At 38.6% G+C, this 27662-nt stretch overlaps 4 protein-coding genes across 5 annotated transcripts in view; 3 read left to right on the forward strand and 1 right to left on the reverse strand.

The window, feature by feature from the left end:
• Window positions 1-3: 3 nt before the first annotated feature.
• Window positions 4-4677, forward strand: ccng1 (cyclin G1). The gene is made up of 6 exons (XM_028009612.1): window positions 4-211; window positions 1382-1639; window positions 1847-2100; window positions 2736-2814; window positions 3508-3618; window positions 3702-4677. Exons 2-6 carry the CDS (start codon window positions 1382-1384, stop codon window positions 3891-3893), a joined length of 894 nt encoding a protein of 297 aa, XP_027865413.1. The 5' UTR covers window positions 4-211; the 3' UTR covers window positions 3894-4677.
• On the reverse strand, window positions 4374-8349 carry nudcd2 (NudC domain containing 2). Its single transcript, XM_028009614.1, has 4 exons — window positions 8043-8349; window positions 6961-7009; window positions 6709-6860; window positions 4374-5028 (listed from the first exon to the last, which is right to left on the reverse strand). Exons 1-4 carry the CDS (start codon window positions 8229-8231, stop codon window positions 4945-4947), a joined length of 474 nt encoding a protein of 157 aa, XP_027865415.1. The 5' UTR covers window positions 8232-8349; the 3' UTR covers window positions 4374-4944.
• A 308-nt stretch (window positions 8350-8657) lies between these two features.
• gabra6a (gamma-aminobutyric acid type A receptor subunit alpha6a) lies at window positions 8658-15854 on the forward strand. Its single transcript, XM_028009619.1, has 10 exons — window positions 8658-8774; window positions 8847-8953; window positions 9063-9130; window positions 9997-10217; window positions 10339-10421; window positions 10517-10660; window positions 10923-11075; window positions 11183-11433; window positions 12638-12882; window positions 14073-15854. Exons 1-10 carry the CDS (start codon window positions 8728-8730, stop codon window positions 14092-14094), a joined length of 1341 nt encoding a protein of 446 aa, XP_027865420.1. The 5' UTR covers window positions 8658-8727; the 3' UTR covers window positions 14095-15854.
• A 612-nt stretch (window positions 15855-16466) lies between these two features.
• gabrb2a (gamma-aminobutyric acid type A receptor subunit beta2a) overlaps window positions 16467-27662 on the forward strand; it is a 48803-nt gene continuing 37607 nt past the window's right edge. For both annotated transcript variants that reach the window (XM_028009616.1, XM_028009617.1), the window contains exons 1-3: window positions 16467-16540; window positions 16664-16764; window positions 17134-17201. In XM_028009616.1, the coding sequence (XP_027865417.1) occupies window positions 16467-16540; window positions 16664-16764; window positions 17134-17201 (243 nt within the window). The remainder of the gene's footprint in view (window positions 16541-16663; window positions 16765-17133; window positions 17202-27662) is intronic.

A 27662-nucleotide genomic window follows, 5' to 3' on the forward strand; every position in this document is an offset into this window, starting at 1 on the left:
TTATTTACCTAAACTGTCCTTTTCCCCGTCGCCTTACGCCAAGGGTAGGGGGTGTGCATAGGCAGAAATTTACCTATGCTTAAAACTTTCTTTCTTGAAAGTTCATACTTACACTTTTTTGCGTTTTGTAACTTTTTTAGACTCGCTTTCTAAGAGCGTGTGAAGATTTTTTTTTTGTTTTAGTTCAAGATAATAAAAACAACTACTCAAGGTAAGTAAACTAACATTTTCTTTTTTATGTATATTATTGAAATTATACCTGCTAAGCTTTAGTCACAAACCGTTAAAACCCTTTTCTTATTTTAGAAGTCCGAATAATAAACAACGCAACCAAACATGATTCGTAGCTAGCTTAGCTGTGGTAGCCAACAATCGGTTCCGTATGATTTCTAGTTCACCATTTTCCCTGCTTTAAAGTTTGTAATATCCACCTCAGTAATGTTGTTGGTGCTTTATATTTAAGTTTGGACTTGTATTTAGTGTTTTGAGCTGTGTTGCCTTGAACTGGATCTGTAACGGCATTCAGTCTCCGTTGATGTGTGCGGCAGGGACATGTCCTGACATGACGCAGGAGCTGCCCGGACAAGGCCCGATCCCTGTCCAAATAATCAAAATGTGTGAAAACTATGGGGGTAATGCAGGTTTAGATACTTATAAGGACGTGGGTTCAACTAAAGCCTTATTGAAAAATCTGTTTTCACACATCACAGATATTTATCCGTGTAATATTACCTATATTCTAGTCCTGTTAAGTCCAGTTCAGGTGGAGACTTGCTACTGGATTACTTACAAATATGGAAGCTGTCCCCCTTTAGGTGTCCTGTGTCAGACCAAATCTCTAATTTGGTTTATTTGTATTCATTAACGTTATTTGGTAGGGGTTTCTTTTAACGGTAATTGTTGTAATTACTGCTATTTTTAAAAAAAATCAATTCTCTTGAAAAAGTTAAATCTGTCTGAATTGTTTATATATTTTAATATATGAGCCTAAGTTCCTAAACTGTCTGTAAAAGTGGAACCTTATCTGGATGCAATCTGCAGGGTTTAAAAACTTTTTTTAAAATCAGTATTAATAATAAACAGAAGTTGAATGCATTGTTTAAGTAAGATCAATTGGATTTTATGTATCATTGAATTGACTTTAGTTGTAAAGTGCCAATAAATAAACTGAATCTTGTCATTACATTATCTAAAGGACATAAGAGAATCAACAGACTGTCACATTGATGTATATTTTACCTTTTGACACAGAAAAAAGGTATCTGAAATTGTTTGGTCCATTTTAAAATAAAAACTTTTAGTAGTGTTTAGTGTCAGGATTCAGAGTTAATTTTTGTCTTCATCATTCAGTTTTGTTTTACTTTTTTTTTTTTTTGTCTAGATGATTGACACAGTAACTGGAGCACAGGCCTTTGCAGTAAAAGTAAAAGGCCTGATGGATCTGGAGGGCCGATGCCAACCCAAGATCACTGGCTTGAGGCTCATAGAGACTGCCCAGGACAACGGCCTCAGGATGACCACCCGGCTGAGAGAGCTGGAGGTGAAGGACCTGCTTTATCTCTGCAGGTTCTTTGGCTTCAGCTCAGAGACGTTCTCGCTGGCGGTCAGCTTGCTCGATCGATTCCTCTCTGTAATGAAGGTTTGTGAATACATCAACACTGTTGTGGCACGTCATGTTACTAGTAGAGATACACCTATTGGAATTTTGTAGTAAGTATTGTTTTCGTAAGGTAAAAATGGTCAGATTCTGCTTTCAAGACAATTTCTTGAGGCATTTCTAATTATTAGTCCAATTAAATCCACTAAGTAGTTTTGTACTAAAGAGGTCTCTGCTTGTTACCTACAGATTCAACCAAAGCACCTGTCATGTGTTGGCCTGTGCTGCTTCTACATAGCTGTGAAGTCCTCAGAAGACGAGAAGACCGTGCCCCTGGCCAGCGATCTAATCCGCATTAGTCAGAATCGCTTTACGGTGTCTGACATGATGAGGATGGAGAAGATCATCATGGAAAAGCTCTACTGGAAAGTGAAGGCCCCCACGGCGCTGCACTTCCTCCGTCTGTTTCACAGCCACATCCAGGAGCAGCTCGACGCCGAGAGGTTAGAACAAATACTCGTGTTATCCTTAATAGCTTGTTGTGTAATGAAAGAGCATTAAATTTGACAGTGATTGAAATTGAACCTTTTTAAAAATTTTTGTTCACTCAAATACTTGAAAGTCAGATTTTCATTTCATTAAATGCATCAAAACTTATAAGTGACTATTCAAAGTATAGATGGCATCAAAGCAATTTGTCTGAGTTTAGTAAAAATCATCTGAAGGCTTTGAACATATGCTTTGCATAAATCTGGGTAAAAATCTTGTAATGCTTTAAATTTCTGTTGGACTCAAAACTACTTTTATGGCGACTGTTTGTAACATATAGATCTAAATTTAAACCAGTTTTCACCATAAGTTTGCATGTGTTATAGCTCGAACAAAGGGAACCAGAAAGAAGCTTTTAAAACATTTTATTTATGTAAATTTGTTTTGGTAAATCCTTGTCACTGGTAATTATGTATTTGAATCATAATATTCACATTTGGCAGCTTACATAATTTAGGTAACCCAGATTCACTCTTGGCAAGCACTTTGTTTTATTGCCATATTTATTTTTAATCCCCTCATTCAATTGACAAAGTTTGTTCTTGCATGTGGGTTTTTAATGTGTTTTAATGCTGATTTATTTTCTCAGCAGGGAGATACTGAGCATTGAGACACTGGAGGCGCAGCTCAAAGCTTGTCACTGCTCCTTCATCTTCTCCAAAATCAAGGTTGGCTCAAAATGGATGTCCACATTTCCTGGTCTCAATTATTTACAGCATTATAAAGGAAGTTCTATTGTTAGCAAGTAGCTTCCTATAGTAATATCTTTATGTGGCTTGTTTGTAGAATTAACAAAAAAAAAATCTACAATTGCTGCCGTTGACAAACGGATTACACATTAATCATGTTTCACTCTTTAAGTTTTTAGGTTTGAGAGTTGGTTAAATGTTGGCTTTGGTTCTGTTTGAACAGACTGAATAGTCGCTGCTATTTTTATCCAACTTTGTTTTTTTTATTATTAGCAGTTCTTTGAACATTAGGTCCTGTCTGAAAAAATCTAGAATTTGATTTCTGTGTTTTTCACATCTGTTTAAGTATGAATGTAAATAAGAGTAGGGAAAATATTTGCATTTTCCAGACTTTGTTGGATAATCAAGTGTCTAAACAATGTACCCATCGCTCCATCGTGATTTTCTTTCATTTATTTTTGTCCATCCAGTCTCCAGTTTTTCTCTGGTACCAAATGCAAACCCTGCCCTCTGAACAGACATCTCTAATAAATACACATAATGTTTATATTTTAAAACAGATGTAAAGGACTAAGAAGTCTTAATTCTTGGAATTAGAACTTCGGGGTAGGGGTGGAAGCGTGTAGCAACCCTGTGAAAACATCTCCATTTATTTATATTTTTTCTCCACAGCCGTCTCTTCTTGCTCTGGCTCTGCTGTGCTTTGAGGCCCAGGAAGAACACGACCCTGAGCACATGAACCAAATATCTGAGGCCCTGAAAAATCTGCAGCACCTGCTGAATGTGAGTTCTACTGGAAACGATAAATCCAGTGTTGCTCAGTAATACAGTATGCCCTCATGTGTACCGATTTCTGGTGTGTGTAGGTGAGAGACGGAGACCTGGTGTGTGTTAGAGAGCTGGTCGGGAAATGCCTGGCTGAATACGCCAACACCAAATGCTCCAGACCGAACAGCCAGAGACTCCGCTGGACCATCTCGGGAAGAACCGCGCGCCAGCTGAAGCACAGCTACTACAAGATCACTCATCTTCCCACCATACCTGAGTCAGCCTGTTGAAAAGCAGGTGCATGGATGGCCTTGCATGCAGGGAGAAATTCCTGCTGTGTGGTCGTCCACTTAATTTTCCTTGCAGATCTTCATTATTGATAATGAATTTCTTTAAGGAAAATATGAAACCTTTAGGAAATCTTTTTTTTTCTTTCCCAATAACAAGGAGTACTACTTTTGTCAGAACAGCCAATCCACCCCCCATCCTGTTAAGTTATACTTTCCTGGTTGAGTTGCCTGCATGGGTGTACAGTATGTTCTTGTTTTAATCCATACCTCAATGATTGTTGGTATGGGTTGCTGGTTTTAAGCTAAAAGTATTGAACCACCTAGGTCCTCAGTCCACCATGTGGAAGAGGAGGGAGAAGGATTTTGTGATCAGCAAAAATGGAACCAAGAAATCGGGCCCAAAATCCTTAACTCTCATCCTAGGTTGCTAAGCTGTCCTGAATGCACACTCCTACCCAAGGTGATGACTTTTTTGTTTTGTTTTTTTTGGCACGGGAAGTCTGGTTTTTAACCAGCAAAGTGAAGCTGGCGGCAATCCTGTCAGTTATGTGGACACACTAAGCTTCCACAGTATCACTCGATTGGTATTAGTTGAAGAAAAGTGGGCGCTGCCGTGGAAATGTAGGTCGGAACTCGTTTTGCATTTTCTTTACCAATTTCCCAGTGTAGTACATTTTATTAGTGAGGAGAAATAAAATGTGTTCTGGAGTTCAAAACGGTCAAAGAGACACACAATCTGATCTTATGTTTGTGCACCTTTCAATAAAGATTTATTGAAAAGCTACACTTGAGTGCATTCTCCTTATTAAAAGGCAACAACACAGTTTTTACAAGTAGCCTCGATTCTTCATCTTGCATAATGAGCAGCACAACTTGTCAAACAAGGTCTACAAAAAGTTCCCTGTGACGGAGGCAATCCAGAAGGAGACGCTGCTGTGAAGAGACTAAACTTTTCCACATTATGGTCAATCTGTCTGGCTGGAACCAATTTCCTGTTCTCAAAGGAAAAAAAAAGTACATCCACTGCTGGAAGTCAGGAGAGAGGAGACTGTCATTGTTGTAAGCTGGAAAAATCTGGACCTCCGCCAGCAAAGTTTCCAGAAATCTCTGCCCCGCTGAAGTCAAATCCAGGATTCTAGACAAATTAAAATAAGCAAATCACATACAGTTGATGCCTTAAGGGAATACATTTTAAACCATTAACAATTTATATAGTGTATATAGAGAGTTTCAATGTTGATGTCGGACTTAAAATTCAAAAAGTAAAAGTGATTTTGCTCTTTCCTAAAAAAATATCTCAGAATCATACGATTGTTGGCAACAACTTAGCTTTTTCAATAAACAAACCCGGTGTCAATTAAAATTTACAATGGGTTGCAATATAAAATGCTGTAACCCATTGAACCTGTGAAAATCTTCGTCCATCTAGCCTTTTCGTTATTAAAGCATTGTGGTTAACATGGATGTACAGTACAGACCAAAAGGTTTGGACACACCTTTTAATTCAATGAGTTTCCTTTATTTTCATGACTATTGACATTGTAGATTCACACTGAAGGCATCAAAACTATGAATAACACATGTGGAAATATGCACTAAACAAAAAAGTGTAAAACAACTGAAAATACCCCTTATATTCTAGTTTCTTCAAAGTAGCAACCTTTTGCTGTGATTACTGCTTTGCACACACTCTGCATTTTCTTGATGAGCTTCAAGAGGTCGTCACCTGAAATGGTTTTCACTTCATAGGTCAACCTGCCCTGTCAGGTTAATAAGTGGGATTTCTTGCCTTATAGTCATGAAAATAAAGAAAACCCATTGAATTAGAAGGTGTGTCCAAACTTTTGGTCTGTACTGTATATACAGCATGGTTATTTTTGGCAACTTTTTTTTGCTTGAATTTAAACAAAAAATGCATGATCCTAAAATCTTTTTTTACTTTAAGGTTATTTCTGACGGGCTGCACAGTGGCGCAGTTGGTAGCACTGTTGCCTTGCAGCAAGAAGGTCCTGGGTTCGATTCCCGGCCGGGGTCTTTCTGCATGGAGTTTGCATGTTCTCCCTGTGCATGCGTGGGTTCTCTCCGGGTACTCCGGCTTCCTCCCACAGTCCAAAAACATGGTTTCTCTAAATTCTCCCTAGGTGTGAGTGTGTGTGTGCATGGTTGTTTGTCCTGTATGTCTCTGTGTTGCCCTGCGACAGACTGGCGACCTGTCCAGGGTGTACCCCGCCTCTCGCCCGGAACGTAGCTGGAGATGGGCACCAGCAACCCTCCCGACCCCTTAGGGACAAGGGTGAACAGAAAATGGATGGATGGATGGTTATTTCTGACGACAATTTTTCCAGTTATATGCTTTTCTTAAGATACAGTCTTAAAAAAAATATTGTGTGTAATCTGTAACTTACAAATCTAAAAATTGTTTCACCATGTTTATTCCACATATTGTCACTTTAGAACCACAAAATCCAACATATTTCTATTGGATTTCTTGTGATAGACCAGGTTAAAGTTAGAATCTATGAATTGGAAAGAAACTTTTAGAGGATTATTAAAGTTTTTACAGATGCACTGATACCACATAAGATCTCAGTGAGACTTGAGGAAAAAAGTACAAATACCTTTGCAAGACACTGTTATTCATTGCAATAATCTTGTATAATAACTGTGTAGTTAATCTTTAGTATTATGTTACGATTCAAGTGTTTTCTTTCTTTCATTTATGAAAAAAAAAGCTTTACTAAAAGATGCGTCTCCCCTTTACACTGTCCTGGAAGCACCCTGTGTGTGTGTCTCAGCCGTTCTGGGTCTAACTGACCTCTCGCTGGAACCGCTCCAGCGTGAGTTTCCTCTGCATCTGGTCCTGGACCCAGGCATTTGCACAGTACTCGCCCTCCAGCAGCGAGGTCCAGCAGTTACCTGCTTCTCTGTTCGTCTTCATCAGGACAATCCGAATTAGACATTTGTCCTCTGAAAAGAAAAGAAAAAAAAAAAAATCAGGATGGACAGGTGTTTTTAAACATTAACTTCAGGTGGAGTTGGTGAATATTTTAAGGCGCTTGCAGCTCACCCAGCGTCCAGGTGGCCTCGTCAGACACGGTCATGTCAAACAACCTTCCCTGGTAGGAGGCAGAAAAACATACATTATGTTTTCATGCAGCAATCAAAGCTAATATGACACTAACGGATGGTTGTAGCAAGTTACCACAAGAATACATAGAAAAGTGTAAACTGTTTATATAAATCATGTGAAACATGTAGATAAAGGGATAACAAAAAATAGAAAACTATTTGCCTATCCTTATTTCTGAAAGTCAAACTCATATTGATACAATGCTCATAAAATGATTTTTTTTTATTTGCTGTAATTTTGACAGCCATAGGCTTAGAGATAATACAAATTTAAAGTCGGTATTTCAGAAAATTTGAATATTTTAAAAAGTTCAATAAAGGGTGTTTTAAACAGAAATGTCAGACATCTTAAAAGTAATTCCCCTTCTTGTGAAACTCCCAGAAATCCTTGAATGGATTTTACTTGACAAGCTTTTCAAGGTTACGGCCATCGCTGTTGCTGGTCCACCTTTCACTACCACACTTTTTCCTCCCACTCAACTTTCTATTAGTATGCTATAACCTTTTCACGACATTAAAATTTTCTGAGAGGGTACAATGGATCTTCATCATCTGTAGGCAATAATCATCAAAATTAAAAGTAACAAAGACTTGAAATAATTCACTCTATGCGAAATGAATCTACGAATTTCAGTTTCTGAAATGAGTGATAAAAAACATTTAACTTTTTCCACACCGTTCAGATTTTTTATTTTTGCTGTACTTGAAGTCACTGGGGTCAGTTTGATCACTCTGCTCCCCTTACTGGCATGTGTCTAAGGATTTCTTTTTGCTTGAACTTAAACTAGAAATGCAGGGCCCTGAAAGTTTAATTCATTTTAAAGTTATTTTTTGACATTTGTTTTAAGTTACATTGTTTTCTTTTTGTATTATTGCCATTTTTTTAACACTTATTTATGGTTCATTTTTTGTACTTCTGTATCTTCAGTCCCAAATGTGTATTAGGATGGTTCTAAACTTGTCTGTATGATGCAATTGAAGAAGATAATTACTCTCTGAGACAAATACCTCGCTTCTTACCTTGAATATTTCCTTCCCTCTGACCTGCAGCTCGATGTCTCTGCTTCCTAAGCGGCACTTCACCTCTTTAGCAGAAGTCCCTGCAGGCACATGGACTTCGATGAAGACCTCCTCCATGGTCTGGTACCAGGACCCCCACGGTGTCTTACACGGTACAACCCCGCTCCTCTCCTCAAAGTGGACTGACATACTGCCGCTTCACAGCGCCTGACAACGCTTACTGGTTATACTGGTCACCAGTGCGGGTTTTTTTTATTTATTTATCCGGAATCACAACAAACTTCAACTTCTTCCTCTCCATCTGTTTCCGGTTGAGTGTATTTATGTATTTATTTATGTTACCTGCAGTGCCACCTGCTGTCCGACCTCACGAACTGCAAGTACGTTTGTGTTTCCCGATGCATCATACACACAACCTTTGAACTTTGTTAGTTAGACTTGAATTGAGGTGTTTATTTCTTATTTTAATGATGCTGTAATTTACTCTCAGCAGTTATAAAGCGAATCCACAGTTTGTCTAAAAATGGAGTGGATTTACTAATCTGTTAATTAGATTACTGTTCTCGCCTCACTGCTTACTATTCTTAAGAAGACGCTGTAGCAACACAGAAAAGAAAACCTCTCTTACACTTATTTTATTGTTGGTTAGAAAATTACAGAAAAAAACTGGTAACTGTTACTGAAGATGGCTGCTGACCCTTTATCTGTGGCTGCTCTAATCTGCTTGATTAGGTGAGTCTTGAATATAAAATTGTTACAAGGGAATTTAAGTCTTAATGTGTAACTATCTCTATGTCTATGCAGTGTAGCTAATGCACAAGGAGGTGAAAAAGTATACTCAGACAACATCACTCTCATTTTGGATAGACTTTTGGATGGTTATGACAACAGACTGCGACCCGGTTCAGGAGGTAATTACAAAACTTGTTTTTGTAATCTGAACAATATAACATATACCCCAGCTACTGTGTTGTGCCTTTTATGCATAATACATTGGTGGTTTGTCTGTCTTTGTTGTAGGTGGTATTACAGAGGTGAAAACAGACATCTTTGTCACCAGTTTTGGGCCTGTTTCAGATGTTGAGATGGTAAGATATGCCTCGCAAAAATATTCTTTTTGAATACTACATGTTGTATTTTTCTAGTACGACTTATAATACAAAGCGGATCACTCAAAGATATTTCCTGTAGCTACAGCAATTATGAACAAATTCAAAGTTTGTCTAAGGAATTTATTCAGTGGTGATGGGGGTGGTTAGAGTATATTTTCCAAAATAACTATACTATTATAAATAACTATGTTTAATTAAAACTCTACAGTGATTATGTGAGTTAGACTTTGTATGTAGTATTTTTTTTTAAAGCTGTAAAGATAGAAAGGTCCAATTGATTCTTACTTTTGTGGAATTTGTACACACAACATGAGTTTCACAGATGAAAACATTCCTGTAACAATGTTCAGGTTTAAATAAAATGGTCAAAGTCCCAAGCAAACCCTAAAAAGACCTTCAGAACGTCTGGATAGATACCCATCCACACAACTTTATTAGATCACAAGACGTGTTGTTTTCTCTGAAGCAAAATCTAAATAAATGAATGATGACTCAAGACGTCTGCTCAGTACTGAATATGTGCAGACTGTTAGGGAGCTTCAGTGACCATCTGCCATGTGACCATCTAATAAGCTTTAATTTGTCTGACTAGCCCCATAACTCCATTATTGATGGCCTTGAAATCAATATGACAACATGTCAGACAGCGAGAATGGCCGAATGGATTGATTCATGATTATGTGGGATGAGTGGCATCCATCATCGCTCATTATCTCCCCTCACCTTTCACTGCATATTGAAAGCTCTCTCTGGCGTTAAATATGCACATTATAGAATAAAGCCATGGTTTAGGGGTCATTAAAAAATATCTATTTTTTGTCCACTAATGTGTTTTTGTTCAGGAATTCACCATGGACATGTTCTTCCGTCAGATGTGGGTCGATGAGCGGCTGAAGTTTGAGGGCCCCATTGAAATCTTACGTCTTAACAACCGCATGGTGGACAAGATTTGGACACCAGACGCCTTTTTTAGAAATTCAAAGAAGTCCATTTCCCATAATATGACCACACCCAACAAGCTCTTCCGTATAATGCAGAATGGGACTGTCCTCTACACCATGAGGTGTTATTTTGTTTTCAAGATAGCTGTACTTGAGGTTGAATTAAATATATTGCAACAAAGTAGCAGCATATTTCAGTAGAAAACAATAGGAATTGAATCCGCGTTTGTATTCTGCTTGTAGACTAACAATCAGTGCAGAGTGTCCAATGAACCTCATGGATTTCCCCATGGATGGCCACGCCTGTCCTCTCAGGTTTGGGAGCTGTGAGTACAGCAGATGTTCTCAACAGAGCAAACATCATTTAGTTGCCACAGTTTTAGACATTGCACTTGATTGAATGAACATGTTTTTCTTTTAGATGCGTACACCAACAGTGAAATTATTTTCACCTGGAGGAAAGGATTAGCAGGCTCTGTCGAATGTCCCAAAGAGTCAATAAGTCTTCTGCAGTACGATCTGGTTGGACAGATCTTGTCCAGTGAGATAATGAGGTTAAACACAGGTAACACGTCCTGTCAGTGAGGAGATTACTCTTCTTCTTTCACACTTCATACAAGATGCAAGACCTTTGAATAAGAGACCAAATGAGTCTTCAAGTTTTATTAAATATAACAAGGATTTAAGGTTCAGAAGATTCATTTTTACAAGAGAACAGAGTTGAGTGCTTTCAGTCTGCATCCATACTGTGTGAATGAACATTTAACATGTACTACTCTGCTCTTTATTGAGCACTTCTAACTTCACTTGTCCCGTTTATTTTCCAGGTCAGTATTCTGTGCAGGTGGTCCATTTCCTTCTCCAGAGAAAGCTCGGCTACTACCTCATACAGACCTACATCCCCCTAATCATGGTAGTCGTGCTGTCACAGGTTTCCTTTTGGATCAACAAAGAGTCTGTTCCAGCACGTACAGTCGCTGGTATGCACCCTTCCTGTCAGCATCATTATGCAATTAATGTCTGCTAATCACTGTGGCCAATAAAGTTTCATGCATGCTTGATTAACAAATATCTGCCTCTCCTTTAGGCATCACCACGGTGCTGACCATGACCACCTTGAGCATCAGTGCTCGGCAGTCTTTGCCCAAAGTGGCTTATGCTACAGCCATGGACTGGTTCATCGCTGTGTGTTTCGCCTTCGTGGCCTCTGCCCTCGTTGAGTTTGCAGCAGTGAACTACTTTGCCACCTTGCAGGCAAACCGCCTGAAGAAGCAGAGAGCCAGACAAGACAGGCTGGAGGTGCTGGCCACTGGCAGTGACGATGACGACACAATATCTGTTAGTAGTTGAATTTCATGACATTAAAAGATGGATGACTTTGTTTAGTTTTCAGTGAGGCTTAAAAGCGACATATATCTTAAAGATGAATCCAAAAACACAGAAGACAATGACGGCAGGAACCCGTAGCTCCTTCTGTCACTAATTGAAGCATTCATCCTTCAAAAATACACAATTTATTTACATACGGTGTATTAAAAGAGAGAAAACTGTTTTTCTTACTGTCCGATACTAAATACAATCTTTTCCTGTTTTAAGTAATTTAGAATGGCCAACATTATTTATGTTTACTAGTAATTACTGGATTTGGGATTACTAATAATTCTATTAAGATTTAAACTTATTAATGTCTTTAAATTCAGAAGTTAGCATACACCAACATTTTGTTGTTGGGAAAGCCAATGTGATGTCAATGATTATTATTTCACAGCATTTAAGTTAACTGGAGGTTCAAACCTTGGATGTATTTTTTTTTTGTTTGTTTTATGATTTGGATTGGATAGCCGTATGTTATTCCTTAATAAATTGTTTTAAAGTTCCTTTTTACATTTCCTCAAGTTATATTTAATAGTCAAAAATCCTTAAGTTTGTCAAGAAAGAAAAATAGTATAAATTTGTAAGATTGCAGACTGAACTTTCTGTAAATTCATTTAAAATATTTGTGTTATACTTATTCTTGGTATATATCTGCAGAGTAACAAAAGGTGGAAAGTGTGCAGTTTTTTTTTTTTTTTTTTATTCCACAAGCGGTTAAAAACAAGGCATAGAATACAAATCAGAACACAAATAAGTACTTTTGGGCATTTCCAAATCACACCAATTCCGCTATTGCACAACATAAATTTGCTGTTTTGTGCTTTCATGTGGAGCTATAGGTTTCATGCTAATACAGTAAGCAACCACAGCGTCCTCCTGGGATCTGTCTCACATGTAAAGCTCATGGTTGGATGTCTTAAAAATAGCTTTAGTGTGAGAACAGAGTACAAATCCAAATACTCCTTGTATTGTTTTGAAACCAGCCAATGAATTTCTAGAAAACTACCTGCTGTGCTCTATAGAGATGCTTGAATATTATTAACACACATGAATTTAACTAGCAGAATTCAACTCATGTTGAGTGCATTTTTTTCTACTTTTTTTCTCTTATTGCTATCCAAAAATGTAACTTTTCACCAATTTAATCTTCCTGTCTCCTTCCTCTCAGACGGACAGCAGCCACCAAGAAGGCCTGAAGAGGAGAAACCACTCAGTGAGCTGCAGCGAGGTTGGATATACCCCCCCAGTGCCCATTTTCCTCCAGCAAGGCTCGGCTTTTCCTCAAATCCCTCAGCTTGCTGGAACAAGTCCGATTGACCTCTACGCCCGCATCCTCTTTCCCCTGACCTTTGCCCTTTTCAACTTAGGGTATTGGTACATATATCTGACCAAAGAAACCATTGAGTCGGCTACGTGAGTCATTCTTTTCTTTATGATACTGTTTGGATAATTTAGATTTTCACAGTTGGATTGTGTGTTTATTTGATTTAGCCAAAGAAGTTATGATCAAGAAGATTATTTACAAGAGGCAAGGCGGATAATGGAAATTAGCTTTAATATTTTAAATAAGAAGACATTCTCAATTCTTTCTCTCACATTTCATAACATTGTAGTGTGTTGTTACCCCTTACATTTTGTCACATTACATTCCCAAGTTTCAGTGTTTTTTTATGTATTTTGCATGACAGACCATCAAAAAATCACATTGCTGGAAAGTGAAAAGGAATGGAAAGTTTAAATATGTGAATTTAAACTTTTTACAAATGAAAATTTAAAAAGTGTGGAATGCAGATATACTGAGACTCTGTATTTTGTTATGGTTATTGATATCTATAAGGCTTAGGTTTAGTGGTGGAAAAATCTTCTTGGGATTTTAAGTCAGTCTTAAATTGGTTATTCAATTTGACCTTATTTCTAACACTGAAACACCAACACTAGTCGGAGCTATATAAAGGAGAATGATGTTAGGTTGCACCGACACTGCAAATGCGTTTTTTTATTATTATTATTATTATTATCTAAGGGGGATGGAGCTTGCAGCTAATTTAAGAAGGAAGCAATGCATCATATTTGCAGGCTGGCAAACCCCCTTTTTAATAACACTGTTTCTCTGTGGGGAATAAGACCAACCAGAGCTCACTTTGTAGTTTATTACACAATGAACCAACTTTTTGTGCTCATAAGTGAGCCACTTCCGAAGCATAAAGCTCCATGGCCAAGAAGGAAAATGGGAGCTAGAGTGTAAAAAAGACCGCAAGAAAAAGAGAGAGAGAGAAAAAAGAGACAGGGTGGTGGGGGAGAGATCTGTTATGTAACGCAGAGGAGTGCAGATCTGCTCATCATGCTTCTCATGTTGCTGTCAGAGAATATTTATGGCTGTTTTGTTTGTTTAATGTGAGAGAGAGACAACATGGAGAGCCTGGCAGCAGCTGTGGCACGTCCATTCCCTGGTATGCTCTGTTTCTACGCTGCTACTTTTGAAGGGTGTGAGGATGAAGAGTGCAGAAGCAGGGCTGGCTGTGCAGCACACTGCAGAGAGAGCTTCTCTGAATGTGGAATAACGTGAGCTCATGTTTCTGATGTGCCTTGTTCTGGTCTTGCAGGGCCATGGATCTGAAAAACTGAGAAGACTTTAAGGGAGGGGGAAGCACACATGCAGCTTGAGAGACCTTCTGGATCCATCCATCCCTCCATCCATCCATCCATCCATCCCTCCATCCATCCATCCATCCACCCATCCATCCATCCAGGCTCACTTCATCCTCCCCTCACTTGTCCTCTCATCTGACTGAGGAAATGAATCAGAAACTCATTTATCCTTGTGCTGCACATCTCTACACTACACCACCTGTGAGCCCTGACCACTTGTCTGTTTGATCTGCACCTGATGAGATGCCCTTTAACAAAGGCTCCCAGTCACTTTCAACCCCACCATGCACGGCAACCCCTCAATCCAAGACAGATGCTCCTCGCGCAAGCAGGACGCACGATGCGCACAGAACGAGGAACGCATCAAAAAGGCTGGCATGATATAATCTGCGGTGGCTGTAACTGGTGGTGATGCAACAGTGAACCAATGCCTTCAGAGGCCTGCCCTGTACAGAAGCACAGCTCTGTCTCTGCAAGAAGATCAAAGGCAGTTTAGAAGAGGCTCACATCCCCCTCCCTCACTGCTTCAAAAAAAAAAAAAAAAAACTCAAATCTGGAAAAATGAATTGTGGGACCATGTTTTCCACCCCACCTTTCCTCCCTGGAGCTTCGCCGCTCCCCTCACACTTTGTGATGTGCTGCATTGTCTCACTAAATGTTACGGAAACGAGTTGGAAACATTGGTGGATTTTGGTATGGAGGGCATGGCACACTGCCCAGGGTGGCATTTCGTGGAGGGCAGCATGAGTGTAAAGGCTGTAATAAGATTTTTCTATACATCATACCACTGTAGTTGGTTCATACTGATGCTGATCAAACCAGAACTGGCTGTTCTACAGTGAACACAGTCTTTTATGTCCCAGACTGCACAGACCTTCATATTTTTTCAAAACCCTTTTCTGTTTGTTTCTAATATTCAGGTGCAAATATTTGTTGGTCGTAAAAGTAGAAATATTTTAAAAGAACATCAATAAGTGGAAATTTTCTAAAACCCTTTTTGTGTTGTATATGTCTGTTCTGGATTTCCAGGGATTATTAAAATCAGTGGCCTGATTTTAAAATACCAAATTTGTTGTACTTTATCATTAAATTTCAAATATAAGCTGAGAAGGTTGAAGACTGAGATCAGAGTGTGTACAAGAAAACACGAGCTGGAACTCTTTTGGGAGAATCGTTAGCCTAGTGCTGCTTTAGCCATGCAAATTATTTTCTTTTGATTTTTTTATGCGGAATTTGTCTCAGAACTTAGAGGTGGCAGTGATGTCTGACCCATTTGGAAACAATTTACAGTAAAGTCATGAAGCAGTGAGATTTGCTAATTATTATGGTTACTTGGTGGTACAAACTGATAATAGTGCATTTGTCCTAATTTTTTTTTTGTTAAAAACAGAAGACAAATATGTTCAGGAACTGTCCAAACTCCTTGTAATGACTTAGAAATATTTTATACCTGCCATCTTCAGTACATTTTATATGCAAACAGTCATATTAGATACCAGGCTGCTTCACAAACTTTCCCAGTTGGAATGCTGATTTCCTGTTGTTTTTCTGACTGGGAATCCTGAAAACCCAACTTTCAAAGACAAATGGATCACACCATGCCGTTATCACCACAAGCTGCCAGAACAAATGTACTACAGCGCTTTTGGTTGGAATCCAGCAGACATAATAATGGAGGACAGAATGTAATTTCAGCAGGAAACTAAAATACTGCCACTTATGAAAGCGACAATCTGCTCGTGATACTCGGAAGATGAACATTTTATTTATTTGGCATTTGTACCATCTCAGGTGTCTGGTATGAAAAGTTGAATATATAGACTGGTACAGACAGGACTAGTCACTAGGGGTTTCCCAGTGGCGCTATTCTTGTAAGAAGATCGACTGAATGGATAAGATCCCCTTGAGTCTTAGTTGGATTCATTTTCTGTTTTTGTTGTTACATGAAAAAATTGTTGGAACTGGTGTCTGTAAATATCCTTTTTAACAAATTTTGTCAAATGAATCAGAAGGAACAAACTTATTCTAGTTGATCCCTGAAATGCTTCACCTTGTCAGTGGACAAAACCATCTCCTTTGTAATAAACAAGCAGAGTACAACACAGATATACGTGCGTTCTTGTTCTTTCTAAACATTAATGCCCGCGTCTTCATTACGCACATCCAGTAGTCCCTTTAATATTTTCCTCTGCAATGGAAACGGCTCATCCACCATCATCTCTCTCCACTCTTTGATCTTGGACTCGCTGCACGCATGCGCCCCTCATTGGCTCCTCTGCACCGTCTGGAGTAAGTTGGATGTGCGCTCTCCTCACTCGCATCCAGAAGCCATCAGAAAAACTGTTGCGATGGGGAGGATCAGGGAAAACCACTTTGGGATTTTGACTTTTTCCTTATTGTTGACCTTCATCTGGGCTCAAAGGTAAATCCCGATGAAGCTTCGTTTTTACGTTTGATTTTGCATGAGTCGTTTTGCATGTCCTGTTTGATATTTATCAGCTCGTGTTTTTTTTTCTTCTTCACCTTTTTCGTTTCTCCTCCTCAGCGTCAAGGATATTAAGGATCCGAGCAATATGCCTCTTGTGAAGGAAACAGTGGACCGGCTGATGAAAGGATACGACATTCGGTTGAGGCCGGATTTTGGAGGTAACGAAATTTTTTTTTTCTTTTCGCGCCCCTCCCGACGTGCGATACATGCTTAATGAATCGCAAAATCCGCTTTAATCATCCCTTCACAGTCAAATGGGCCTTGCCAATTAGGCGAAGAGAAATGATGAGCGTATTCCGCTTTGATGAGAGGCTTTTTAACGTGATCGATCCCGCTCATCAATGTTTGATTACCCCGCTAAATAAATGAAATTAACAGCATTTCAATTAAAGTGGGTGTCAGACGTGACGGCTGCTGCCCGGCCCGATGATGCACAGCTCTCCTGCAGCGTCACGGAGCTGTTAAATTTACATGATGGCAGAATTATTCATATCTCGTCCTGTATTAACGCCTTCTCTCCTCCGCAGGTGCTCCTGTGGCGGTGGGGATGAATATTGACATTGCAAGCATAGATATGGTATCTGAAGTAAATATGGTAGGTGGATTTTTTCTGCAATCATTCCGCTATTTTGTTTTTCTTCTTCTCCCTTTTTCTTTCTTTCTCTTTAATCTGGCACGGATCGCCTTTTATCACCTTTTTGAAGTGGGCTACTTATCACGGCTCAGTTGGAGCCAACCTGAGGACATTCTTCCCATTTTCCTCAAACACATCACCTCCTTCCCTCTTCCCAGATTCCGCATTTGCTGCTCTGGTGTGCTGCTGCATTTGAATTCAAAACACACACTCACTGGCGCACTCGGACGCACAGCGCAGCCGTGTGTATTTGGTGTGTGTTTGATACGCGCGCGCGTGTGTGTGTGCGTGTGTGGGTGTGTGCGAGAGTGTCCCAGCTTCGGTGGTGTAGGATAGACCTTGGTTGGTTGTGTCACTTTGCACTCTTGCATGAATTGTTCATTATTGAAACGTCATTTATTAGCTATTCCCTCATTAAAACAAAAGATATTATTTGCAGTGAAATAATTTGGCAACAATGACACTCTGACACTTTGTTCCGGTTAACGCCCAGGGTGGCATACAGTTGCGGGCGGCAGGACCGCAAGTGCTAAAAAAATATATAGCTGTGTTTCATATTTGGCTAAAGATGCTGTAACTGATATCAGATGTGAATCTTATAATCTGACATTAAAGAAAAGAGCAATTTCAAAGTGTCTTCTTTAAATAATCTGTACTTCATTTGATCATGTGTCTAAAATATTTAGCCTGGTCAAAATTACATTATTCTACATGTCTTCAAAACACTGTTTGAGAATTATCAAGCTGTTATATAGATCTACCCCCGACCCATTTTTTATTTTTTTTTGCTGTTTGTACAACCTGAGATTTTAATTAGGGTTTGCAAAATTTCCAATTTTAAAAGTTGGAAATTTTCAATGGAATAAACAGGAGTAAAACTGGGATGGCATTGGTGCTGTGGACTTTGGGCGGGAGTAGAGCTGCCAGGGCGGCACAGAGGTCCACAAACCAAATGATCACACACAGTCACAACGAAGGGAAATTTAGAGAGACCAATTAACCTAGCAGTCATGTTTTTAGATTACGTGAGGAAGACAGAGTACCTGTAGGGAACATGCAGGTTACATGCAGAAAGGCCCCAGGATGGGGGCTCAAACCTTGGATCTTTGCAAAATGCTAATATTATTATTATTATTTTTATTATAACTGTGAATAAATTCAGGCAACAACAGATCAAAATATGTTTTAAAAGATTTTGTGTTTGCATATATTGACTAAACAAGATTTCACACTGGAGCATATCTATAGTATTAATCAATCACATGCATGTTGCATTGCTGATTACAGGTGCATAAGCCCCCCCTTCCCCTCTCCTACATGCATGTTGCATTCCTCCATCTGCAAATGATTCCTAGAATGCTGAGGCTGCATTTCTGGGAGATGATCTTGTTGATGTTCAGGATGTGGACATTACCTAAATGGGTTCGAAGCTGTAGGCTTCCTAAATTTGAGAAAATATAGTTTTTGGTCTACATGCTGAATGGCTCTGTTTCAGATTGAAAAGAGGCTCTGTTCATGTTAACATTTGAAGCTGCCTTTTTTTAAGTTATGGAGTTGGGATGACATTTTACAATTTTTGTTAAGTGGTTGGGTCAGGAATGAGAAATGTTTTATTCAACACTCATGTTTTGTTATTTGATGGAAAGGTTGGTTGTTGTAGCCTCGCAGTGTTTATGCTAAAGTGAAGCTAGTTATCAATAGGGTACCATCTATTGGACTCGCATTTTAAAAATAATTTTAATTTGATATTAATTTGATCAGTTACTGTGAAATGTATGATTAAATCAGGGGAATACTTATAATCCACAAGACTTCAATAATGGATTTTTTTTAAAGTAAAGCCACAAAAAACACAGTGAAGATATTCCTAATTTGACGACATTAAGCTAATTTTCTTGTGGCCACTGTAAAATGCAGACTCTTAGGTGTAATGTGTAATGTCAAGAAAAATCCACAGCTCAGTATCGAGCAATGTGACAACCATTCGCAGTCCAGCCTGAGTAAAAACAAAATACACTGATAGAACAAGCTGTTAGAAATGAACCAGCAAAATTGTTCTAGATCAGTTAATTCAGTCCAATTTTAGCTAAATATCAAGGCAATTTTCCTTGAGTGGCTTTATCTTACATGTTAAAAGTAATAAAGAAATATAAACTGATGTGTTAGTGACATATAAAATGAGGACCACAGTTAATGTGACAATCACTGTCTGGTGTCTTTCAGACCAGGAGAAAAAAAATCAACATTCTATGAATGCAAGAGCACCGTCTATTGACTGGTGTCATAGTCAGGCCAGTCCACCACTGCCTGCAATACGTCTAAACAGCTGCAACTTTACTTGGGCCAGAATACACCTAATCCACCCTGCTGCAGGTGTAACATTTAGATTTTTTTTAACGACTAAAAACACTTAAAAACATGTTTTTTGTCTAAAGAAGTAAGGGGAAACATCAAGTAACATAATTGAAATGTAAGATGTTATTTCTAAATAGTCTATTCCAACAATTTATTTGAAATCAGTCTACAGATAAAATAAAATAAAAAAAACCCTTCAGAATATAATTTTTTCTCCTTGTCAAACATTTTCTAAACCTTGTGTATCATTTTCTAAAATCCATTCCATGGTTAATATGTTTTTATCTGTGAAAATGTGATGTTATCATTTAAGTCCATCTTTTTAAAGAATTCAGAGAAAACATTGTGAGCAATCCCCTAACTGGAACAGAATGATAAAAGCATATTATAAGACTTAAAGTAATTGAAAATCAAAAAATGCCTCCTACATTGTTTATTTGAAAATTTTACTGAAGTTTTCTTTTAATTTTTATTGTTTTGTATTGTCTTCTTGTCAGTTTGTATTGTAGCATTCAGCCATATGGGTTTGATGAGATGATAGACATCAAAACCAAAGGGAACAGAGATTAGTGTAGTCTGCAATTTCTCCACTTGATGACCAATTTTTTTTATGGTCCTCATATTATCTCAACCTAAAATAAATAGTATAGCACTCTTTGATAGTCTTTTACAGTCAAGCATTAAAGTTATTCAACCCTTGAGATGTGCATTTTTTTAAAAACAAGATTTTTTCCCCGCATTTTTTCAACATTAGATAATTTAAATATATGCTTCATACATATTTGTTAATGATTCAGCTTATTTCATATTTCAAAAATATTTATACATAATTCATGGGAAAATTCTCAGCAATCTTAACATAAACCTAAAATAATAGAAATGTAATATCTGACTTCTATCTCCTCTTATCTACATGTGTCAAACTCAAGGCTCTGGGGCCAAATCTGGCCCATCATATCTTTTTCTGTGGCCTTCTAGACACATGAGTAGAACATTGAAGATAACAGTTGTATGAATAAATAATACTTTATCAATAAGATAAAGGTAGTTTTCATTTGTATGGTGCCAAATTACATCAATGTGAAAAGATGTTCAATATTATAAACCATTAAAAAGTACTTATCAAGTGCAGAGAAAGCTATTTATTCATATTTTAATAGTTTCTCAATGGGTTTTATCAATGCATTCTCAATTAGCCATTTTACAACATTGAAAATCTTGACATGAGCCAAAATGAAAATTAGTTTTACACCACTATTTGCCTTCAACCTCTTCAGGAGCCAAAATGCCAATAATGCTTTTTTACACATAGAATCATGTTTTACATCTTCCTTTGCTGTCATGTTGCTGTCAGAATTATGCGAAATTATTCCTAACTTCACAAATTTATTTTATATACTATATTGCCACTTGGGGTCAAAGATGAACCTATTTATCTTTATGTTTTATTTGGATTTTGCATCATGTCAACTCTTCACAATGGTCATTTTTAGTTCTTATGTTCAATTATTAAATCTAATATCTCATACAGCTAAATGGACTGTGCTACTTTTTATGTAGAGGCCCAGAAATTGCAAAGGTACTCTTGGTCAATTAGCATTTTAAAAGCCTGGAATGTACTTCCTATAGTTAGATGATAGGAATTAAAGGGAAATGTTCATGTTTTTATGTAATTGTAGTCTGTGACTATGCCAATAGATGGCACTATGTCAGCTGATGCTTCAAACTTTGATAAAAAATTGTCCCAGGCTGTGTGACCAGATTCAATATGTTTTACATCTTTTAAAAAAAACATGGCAATGTCATTATTTTTGAATAATTCAGAGGCAACAGTCACAGCCTGAACATATAGAAAAGCACAAAAAAGAAGTTATTTAATTTTCCAAGCTTTCAAAATGGAGTGCCTGTCAGCCATTTATCGCTTTTAGCAGGAAAACATGGCGGCTTATTTAGGTGAGTACGGAGTAATCAGAGCGTCTCCTTCGATGGAAGTGATTTATTATTAGTGGAGGAGGCTGCCAGAACGGAAGTGACTTGGTGGGAGAAGAGGGGGTGTCCATGGAGAGTTGAAATCTTCTCCTCCCGTCTCCAACCGTCTCTCCCGCTCTTCTGACTGGATCCCTGGCTGTAACGCTGAGCTCAACAGCCATGTAATCCACCCCTGCCTTGCTCCAAAGGGTTATCTCACTCAAGAACTAGGCATCTAGGCGGGCATTCATCTGGAAAAAACAAAACAAAACAAAAAAAAAACACTGCTTCATACATCCGCTTGTGTCTGCAGCAAAACACAAAACTGTGCACACAGAGTGAAAGGCAGCTGACGTCACAGCTCCCAGTGGCTATGCAAGAACCTTCATCCCTCTCATTTCTCAGGAAAGCTCTTTCTGCCAGATCCACTTCGACAGATTTAGACAGAAAGTGAAAGATAAAACACTGTAACCACAAACCTCTAGCTCCTAGTGGACTCCTGCTCCACATGTTGTTACCTTGTGAAGAATCCCTGTAAATTGCATAACAGGTTGGAATCTCCTCCCCTCTTCTTCTGCTCTTCATGTCTAGCTCCTTTCAGCTGGAATAAAGGGTAAGCAGTTGACGAGATTGATCCCGGAGAAATCAATAATATCACCGTGATCACGAGGACGCAGCCGGTGACCTGTGCTCGGTGCGGCGCTGCTTTGATCCTCCTCATCACGGCCAGCTGCTTTTAAGATTAAAGTGCTGATGGGAAAACAAGCAGGAGAGGAGAGACTGAAACAGGCAAAGACAGAGAAGAGGAAGGTTTTAATAGAGATGAAGCTGGCTGTGATTGCACCTTGATTATCGGCACAACGGTGGGAAATGTTGCTGTTGTTTTTGTCTTACCATGCAACATCTGGAGAAGCCATGTGTTGTACTGAGATGAGAGAAAAGCATAAAAGCATTTTTATTTAGCGAGCTAACTAGCAGTGCAGCAACAAGTGGGGAATAGGGCAGAATTGTACTACTATTCTTCATATAGACAGATAAAAACACAGATTCTTTCTCTCTTGCATTCTAGTGGCAGGATTTTAGGTATAGGTGTAATCTGGAGTTTGTACTTCCCACTGTCAGGGTTGGGGTGCTTGCTTATAGAAAAAAAAGGTTTTAGTCAAATTGATAAATAAATACAGATAGACACATGTCCTAATGTCTGATGAAATAAGAAGGGCTTTGGTGAAATGACTTGGAAGTTACAGAGAAAACACCGTTATGTACATGGGGTACATCACGGGGTGGCAGCATCATTTTCTATTTTGCAGTGGAAAGGACTGGTGCGCTTCACAAAAAGAAGCATAATGACAAAATATTAAATTAACAATCCCAGACATCAACAATGATTCTGATGCGTGCAGCTTCGACACAAATCTTTCAAAAGAGTGAAGCCAAATTAGTCGCAATGTGGCATAAGGACAACAAAGTCGAAGGTCTGGAGTGATCATCACAAAACTCCGATCAGAAAATTTGTATGAATTGTCAAGTCCAGTTTATTTGTAAAGCGCATTTTAGCGACAACACAGTTTAAAGTGCTTCAAATGATAAAAACATAACACAATAACCAAAAATTATTACACTGCAGAGGCAAAAAAACAGAGAAATAATGAAAAGTGGCAATTCAGACTAGGATTAATCTATGTTCCACTTATTATTAATCAAAGGTAACTCTAACAGATAGAGTTGCAAGAGGATGTGAGCAATGTTGCCTACAAAGCTGACTCAGTTCTACCTGTTTGGTCAGGAGGAACAGGCCAAAGTTTCTGCTACTTTTCTGAGAAGCTTGTAGAAAAATTCCCAAAACGTTTTGACTCCAGTTCTGCAGCTTAAAGAAAATGCAACCAAATTTGTTGGATATCTGTGTACTGCTGAGTTTCTAAGTATTATCCTGGCAATTTGCAAACATACATTATTTTGGTGATTTTCTGAAAAACAAAGACTTACAGTTTTTATACAGTTTATTTAAAAACATCTGGATTCAAATGAATCTGGTTGGGACCACGTAAACAACAGACAATGTAAATGTAATGTAAATGATGTTGCAGATTTGATCATTTTGGAGGCTTATACAATTTGACATTTAATTCTAATTCATGCCTCTGCGGGCTCTAAATTCAACCCAGGAAATGTAGCTAGATGGCTCCAGTAAATAATATCTATGAGCAAGGGGTAATATGATTATCAGCATACTTTATGAAAATATTTAACTGTAATGAAAAATAAAGTGAGATACGACAGCCAAAATAAAACTAGAAGATGACAAAATGCTACCAATTAGGGGTACAAAGTGTCACGGTGGAGATCTAACCTAGAGCTATATTCTGCAGTCAAAAAAAATGCAGATGTTTATTGTTGTGATCACCAGTCAGATATGAGCAGTAACATTGGTGAAATCCAACTTTATTTCTACTTCTAATCCTACAAGGACCTGCTTATAAGTCATAAAGATTTGAACCAAATGTTGTTCGCTGATGATCACTTGAAGACTGCTAAATGTGAAAACATAAGGTGATAGTGAGAGTCACATACTGTAGCCTCACCCCATCCCAAAATCAAGACTTCTGCTTTTGCTGTGATAAAACTCTAAATGTTTGTTTTTGTTGCCATAACTGGCAATGGTGATTTACTCGCCATTTTATTAAAATAATATGTCTGCTTTGTACGAAAGAATCACTAAAGAAATTATTACCCATGTAAATACAAACAGTAGCAAAGAGAAAAACAGTCTCTTCCTTTAGGATCACAATTAATTAGAATAAGTAAGTTGAGTGGGGAAATCCTAAGTTGAAAAGCAGATTGGTTTTGATCGTGTCAGGTTGAAACATGCAAATCTAACCATGTGAGTATGAAGGAAGATGGAGGACTGAATGAAGTGGAAAGAATAATAGTGGATCTGAAATCTGTGTGTGTTGGTCTGCCATGGTGAAGTTAGCAGGACTTTGTTGTCGACAGCTGCTCGCTGCTCTAATTAAAGACAAAACAGCCTTTGGTGAGGAATGAACTCTCCGTTTTGGTTGAAGCTTGACATCTGTATTCTCTGATAACATGAAGGGCGCCACCGTCGCTGCAGCTGAGGATTTTTGTTGCCTCTCCTTCTTTTGTCAGGCTCACGTAACAAGCCTTTTTTTTCCTTTTTTTTTTTTTGGTGCTTTATTGTGTGACCCAGCACGCTGGCCTGCTGAGGCTGAAAGGTCAGCCATGTTGTCGGGCAATAAAAGCATGCAGCCCAGTCAACACCGTGGTCGCAGCTTCGCCTGCGTGACATTACAAATGTGCTATTCTGAGAGGGAAGTGTCCTCCGAGTCCGAGGTGTGACCACACATTCTGGGTGAACGGGCTCTGCTGACTCACCGGGGTTAGTGGAAAACATGAAACAGATAACATCGCGGCCGAGACCCTCACTCCACTGCTGATCCCTGTCTTTCTGATCAGTGCTGGCATCTCGCTCCATCGCTCATCTCCGCTCAGCTGAGGTTTCATTTGCATAATGCTGTTTGTTTTCGCCGAAATCACACACCCAGGAAGCAGACCCCGGTTACGGTGCATTATAAAAGTGTTTCTGCACCCAGCCGGTGCAGCTGATTAAATACAAGTCGAGTCTGTTTTCTCAGCAATGCATCAGTGCTACATAATAATGCCTTCTCCGTGCAATCCGTACGTGGAGTGTGGCTGCAGTGTGCACTGCGAGGCAGGAATAAGTGGGAAGCTAAATGAGTGTTTTCAGTCCTCGCCTCTACTTCCTCCCGCTCGTTAATTACATGTAAAATACCTGAGGTTGGTGGTTGTTAAGAGGAGCTGTCTGTTCCATAATACCATTCTCTGAATGTTAATTAGCTGCTAGTGAATTATAAGATTTAAACAAACCAGCTGTGGTGGCTTCTGGGACAGAGGAATTAGTGGGGCGTTGTTGTATTAAGATCATTATCCTGACAAGTGCTGGTTTCTCTCCATGAGTAAGAGGATCCGGCCGCAGGATAACAGCCGCCGATGACCAGAGGGAGCGGCAACAGGGGCCTCCACGCTACGGTGCGACCGTGTGAGGGATGCGGCATCTCTGAATTAGCAACCATTTTTATCTCGTTTGTCCAAACGGATCCTGTTCCATTTTATTTTCAGCTTGTGGAAAATAAGCTTGTGTTATTTTTACTCGGCGTTGCCATGACAGCGCTGCCCCCCCCCCTCTTCTCTCCTTTTCATCCGGGAAAGTCAAGGAAAAGCAAACAAAGCCTTGTTTTTCAGGTTTTAAACGATGCTAATCCAGGTTAAGAATGCTTTGTTTTTTTGTAACAGCACTTACGGTTTTATTAGCATTTTGTTTTGCTGCTTTTTATGCAGAATTGTTTGTGTTTAGAATTTTTTCTAATATAAAACTGCAAGCTTTGATCTTGATTTAGATGACATATATGCAGTGTCTAGCAAAAGTATTCATGCCTTTCTTTATTTTTTCACCTTTTGACACATAACCAAAGACATCAATGTGTTATTTTAAATTAATCTGATACACCAACACAAAACAGTGCACAGCTATGAAGTGAAACATCTAGAAACATTCTTTTTTTCTGAAAATGCTCACGTTTGGTCAGATATGATAGAGAGCGTCTGTGAATATCAATTTCAAGTCTTGCTGAAGGCTCTCATCAGTCTAAGCCATTTAAAGATGTAAGTTTGAGCAAATCAGTTCCATTGTAGTTCAACTTGTCTGGATAGGGTTGTTGCTCTGCTAGATGGTGAATCTTCACTCCAGTTCTAAGTCTTTTGCAGCTTCTTAAGGGAGTCCTTCCATTATTTCCCTGTTGTTAGCTCCATCCTTCTGCCACCACCATGATTCACAGTGGGATTGCTGTTTTCAGGGTGTCAGTGTTTTGGCCACACTGTGTATTACTTTTACACATGTGCTATGTCTGGATTGAATGGTGTTCTTTAAAATGTTTAAAGCTTGTCGATGCTGTATTAATAACCTACTGTTAACTTCTCCACAACTTTGTCTCTGACTTGTCTGCTGAGCTCCTCGGTCTTTTTGATGCTGTTTGTTGATCTCTAATGTTCTTTAACACACTCCCAAGGTTTATGCATTTTTGTCTAAAATGGAATTGCATACAATTGTGATCTACTTACTATTTAGACAACGTTTAAAGGCAGCTGGTTGCACTGGATTTTATGTAGATGTATCACAGCAAATAACCATCTAATAAATTCCCTGATTCATCCTGTGAAACTCTTGCATGCATTAGTATCCTGCAGTCCTAAATAATGCATTGCAGTCTTACCTGGATGTCCTGTTACTTCCCCTGCAGTCTTTCAGCTGATAAAAAATGCTGCAGCATTCTTCTTACTTCTTACTGGGACCGGTAAAGGAGATCCCATTTATTGGTTAATGTATTCAATAATACAGTGCAAAATCCTTCTTATCACTTGTACAGCCCTCAGTGACCTCAACCTCCATAACGCTTTCCACCTCACAAGAACAGTATGCTTTCAAGATGCAGGTTTAAAAAAAAAGTGATGCAGGTTGACTCGTCATTCCAGGAATTTCCATAGTAACAGCTGGAAGCAGAGATATTATTTTCCAAGCCACTCTGCTTGTTTTTTTTTATGGCCTTTTTAACCTTCTCTCAAATTTTTACTTCAGCTTTATTTATTTAACATAATATTTTAATCTATTTCTTTCCCTTAAATTTAAACTTGCTTCATTACAATGTCATTTTGCTTTCATACCTTTGGTCAACCGTTTATGTGCAACTTATGTGTGAAAAGTGCTATGCAAACTGATATGAATTTAAATCATTTCCTGCAAACTTTACAGTGCATGCACAATTCTTTTTAATAATTTAAAGACATAAGAAAGATTAGTGTCCTGTTCCTCTGTTGCAGCTCTGACTCTGTTCTCCTCTGTTTGCTCTGTGGAGTTTTCCAAAAAGCTTAAAACAAGAACACAGACTGTCTGGAACAGCATTATTAGTTATGCTGAGTGAACCTGCACAGTAGAAGATTTATATGGTTTGTAATATAATAAGAACATAAGAACAGCTGTTAATCCTTCAGCTTTTCTATGCATCC

This window comes from Xiphophorus couchianus, chromosome 23 (genome assembly GCF_001444195.1).
Source record: "Xiphophorus couchianus chromosome 23, X_couchianus-1.0, whole genome shotgun sequence".
NCBI lineage: Eukaryota > Metazoa > Chordata > Actinopteri > Cyprinodontiformes > Poeciliidae > Xiphophorus > Xiphophorus couchianus.

What these genes read in the sequence shown, in the direction of transcription:
- ccng1 (XM_028009612.1), top strand. Translation starts at nt 1,382, where the DNA reads ATGATTGACACAGTAACTGGAGCACAGGCCTTTGCAGTAAAAGTAAAA. An exon ending in GAGCAGCTCGACGCCGAGAG is followed by an intron (nt 2,101 to 2,735) that starts GTTAGAACAAAT and finishes TTATTTTCTCAG; the next exon opens with CAGGGAGATACTGAGCATTG. An exon ending in TCATCTTCTCCAAAATCAAG is followed by an intron (nt 2,815 to 3,507) that starts GTTGGCTCAAAA and finishes TTTTCTCCACAG; the next exon opens with CCGTCTCTTCTTGCTCTGGC.
- nudcd2 (XM_028009614.1), bottom strand. Translation starts at nt 8,231, where the DNA reads ATGTCAGTCCACTTTGAGGAGAGGAGCGGGGTTGTACCGTGTAAGACA. An exon ending in CGAGGCCACCTGGACGCTGG is followed by an intron (nt 6,861 to 6,960) that starts GTGAGCTGCAAG and finishes TTTTCTTTTCAG; the next exon opens with AGGACAAATGTCTAATTCGG. An exon ending in TGGAGCGGTTCCAGCGAGAG is followed by an intron (nt 5,029 to 6,708) that starts GTCAGTTAGACC and finishes TAATTTGTCTAG; the next exon opens with AATCCTGGATTTGACTTCAG.
- gabra6a (XM_028009619.1), top strand. Translation starts at nt 8,728, where the DNA reads ATGGCTGCTGACCCTTTATCTGTGGCTGCTCTAATCTGCTTGATTAG. An exon ending in GCTCTAATCTGCTTGATTAG is followed by an intron (nt 8,775 to 8,846) that starts GTGAGTCTTGAA and finishes ATGTCTATGCAG; the next exon opens with TGTAGCTAATGCACAAGGAG. An exon ending in ACGATGACGACACAATATCT is followed by an intron (nt 11,434 to 12,637) that starts GTTAGTAGTTGA and finishes CCTTCCTCTCAG; the next exon opens with ACGGACAGCAGCCACCAAGA.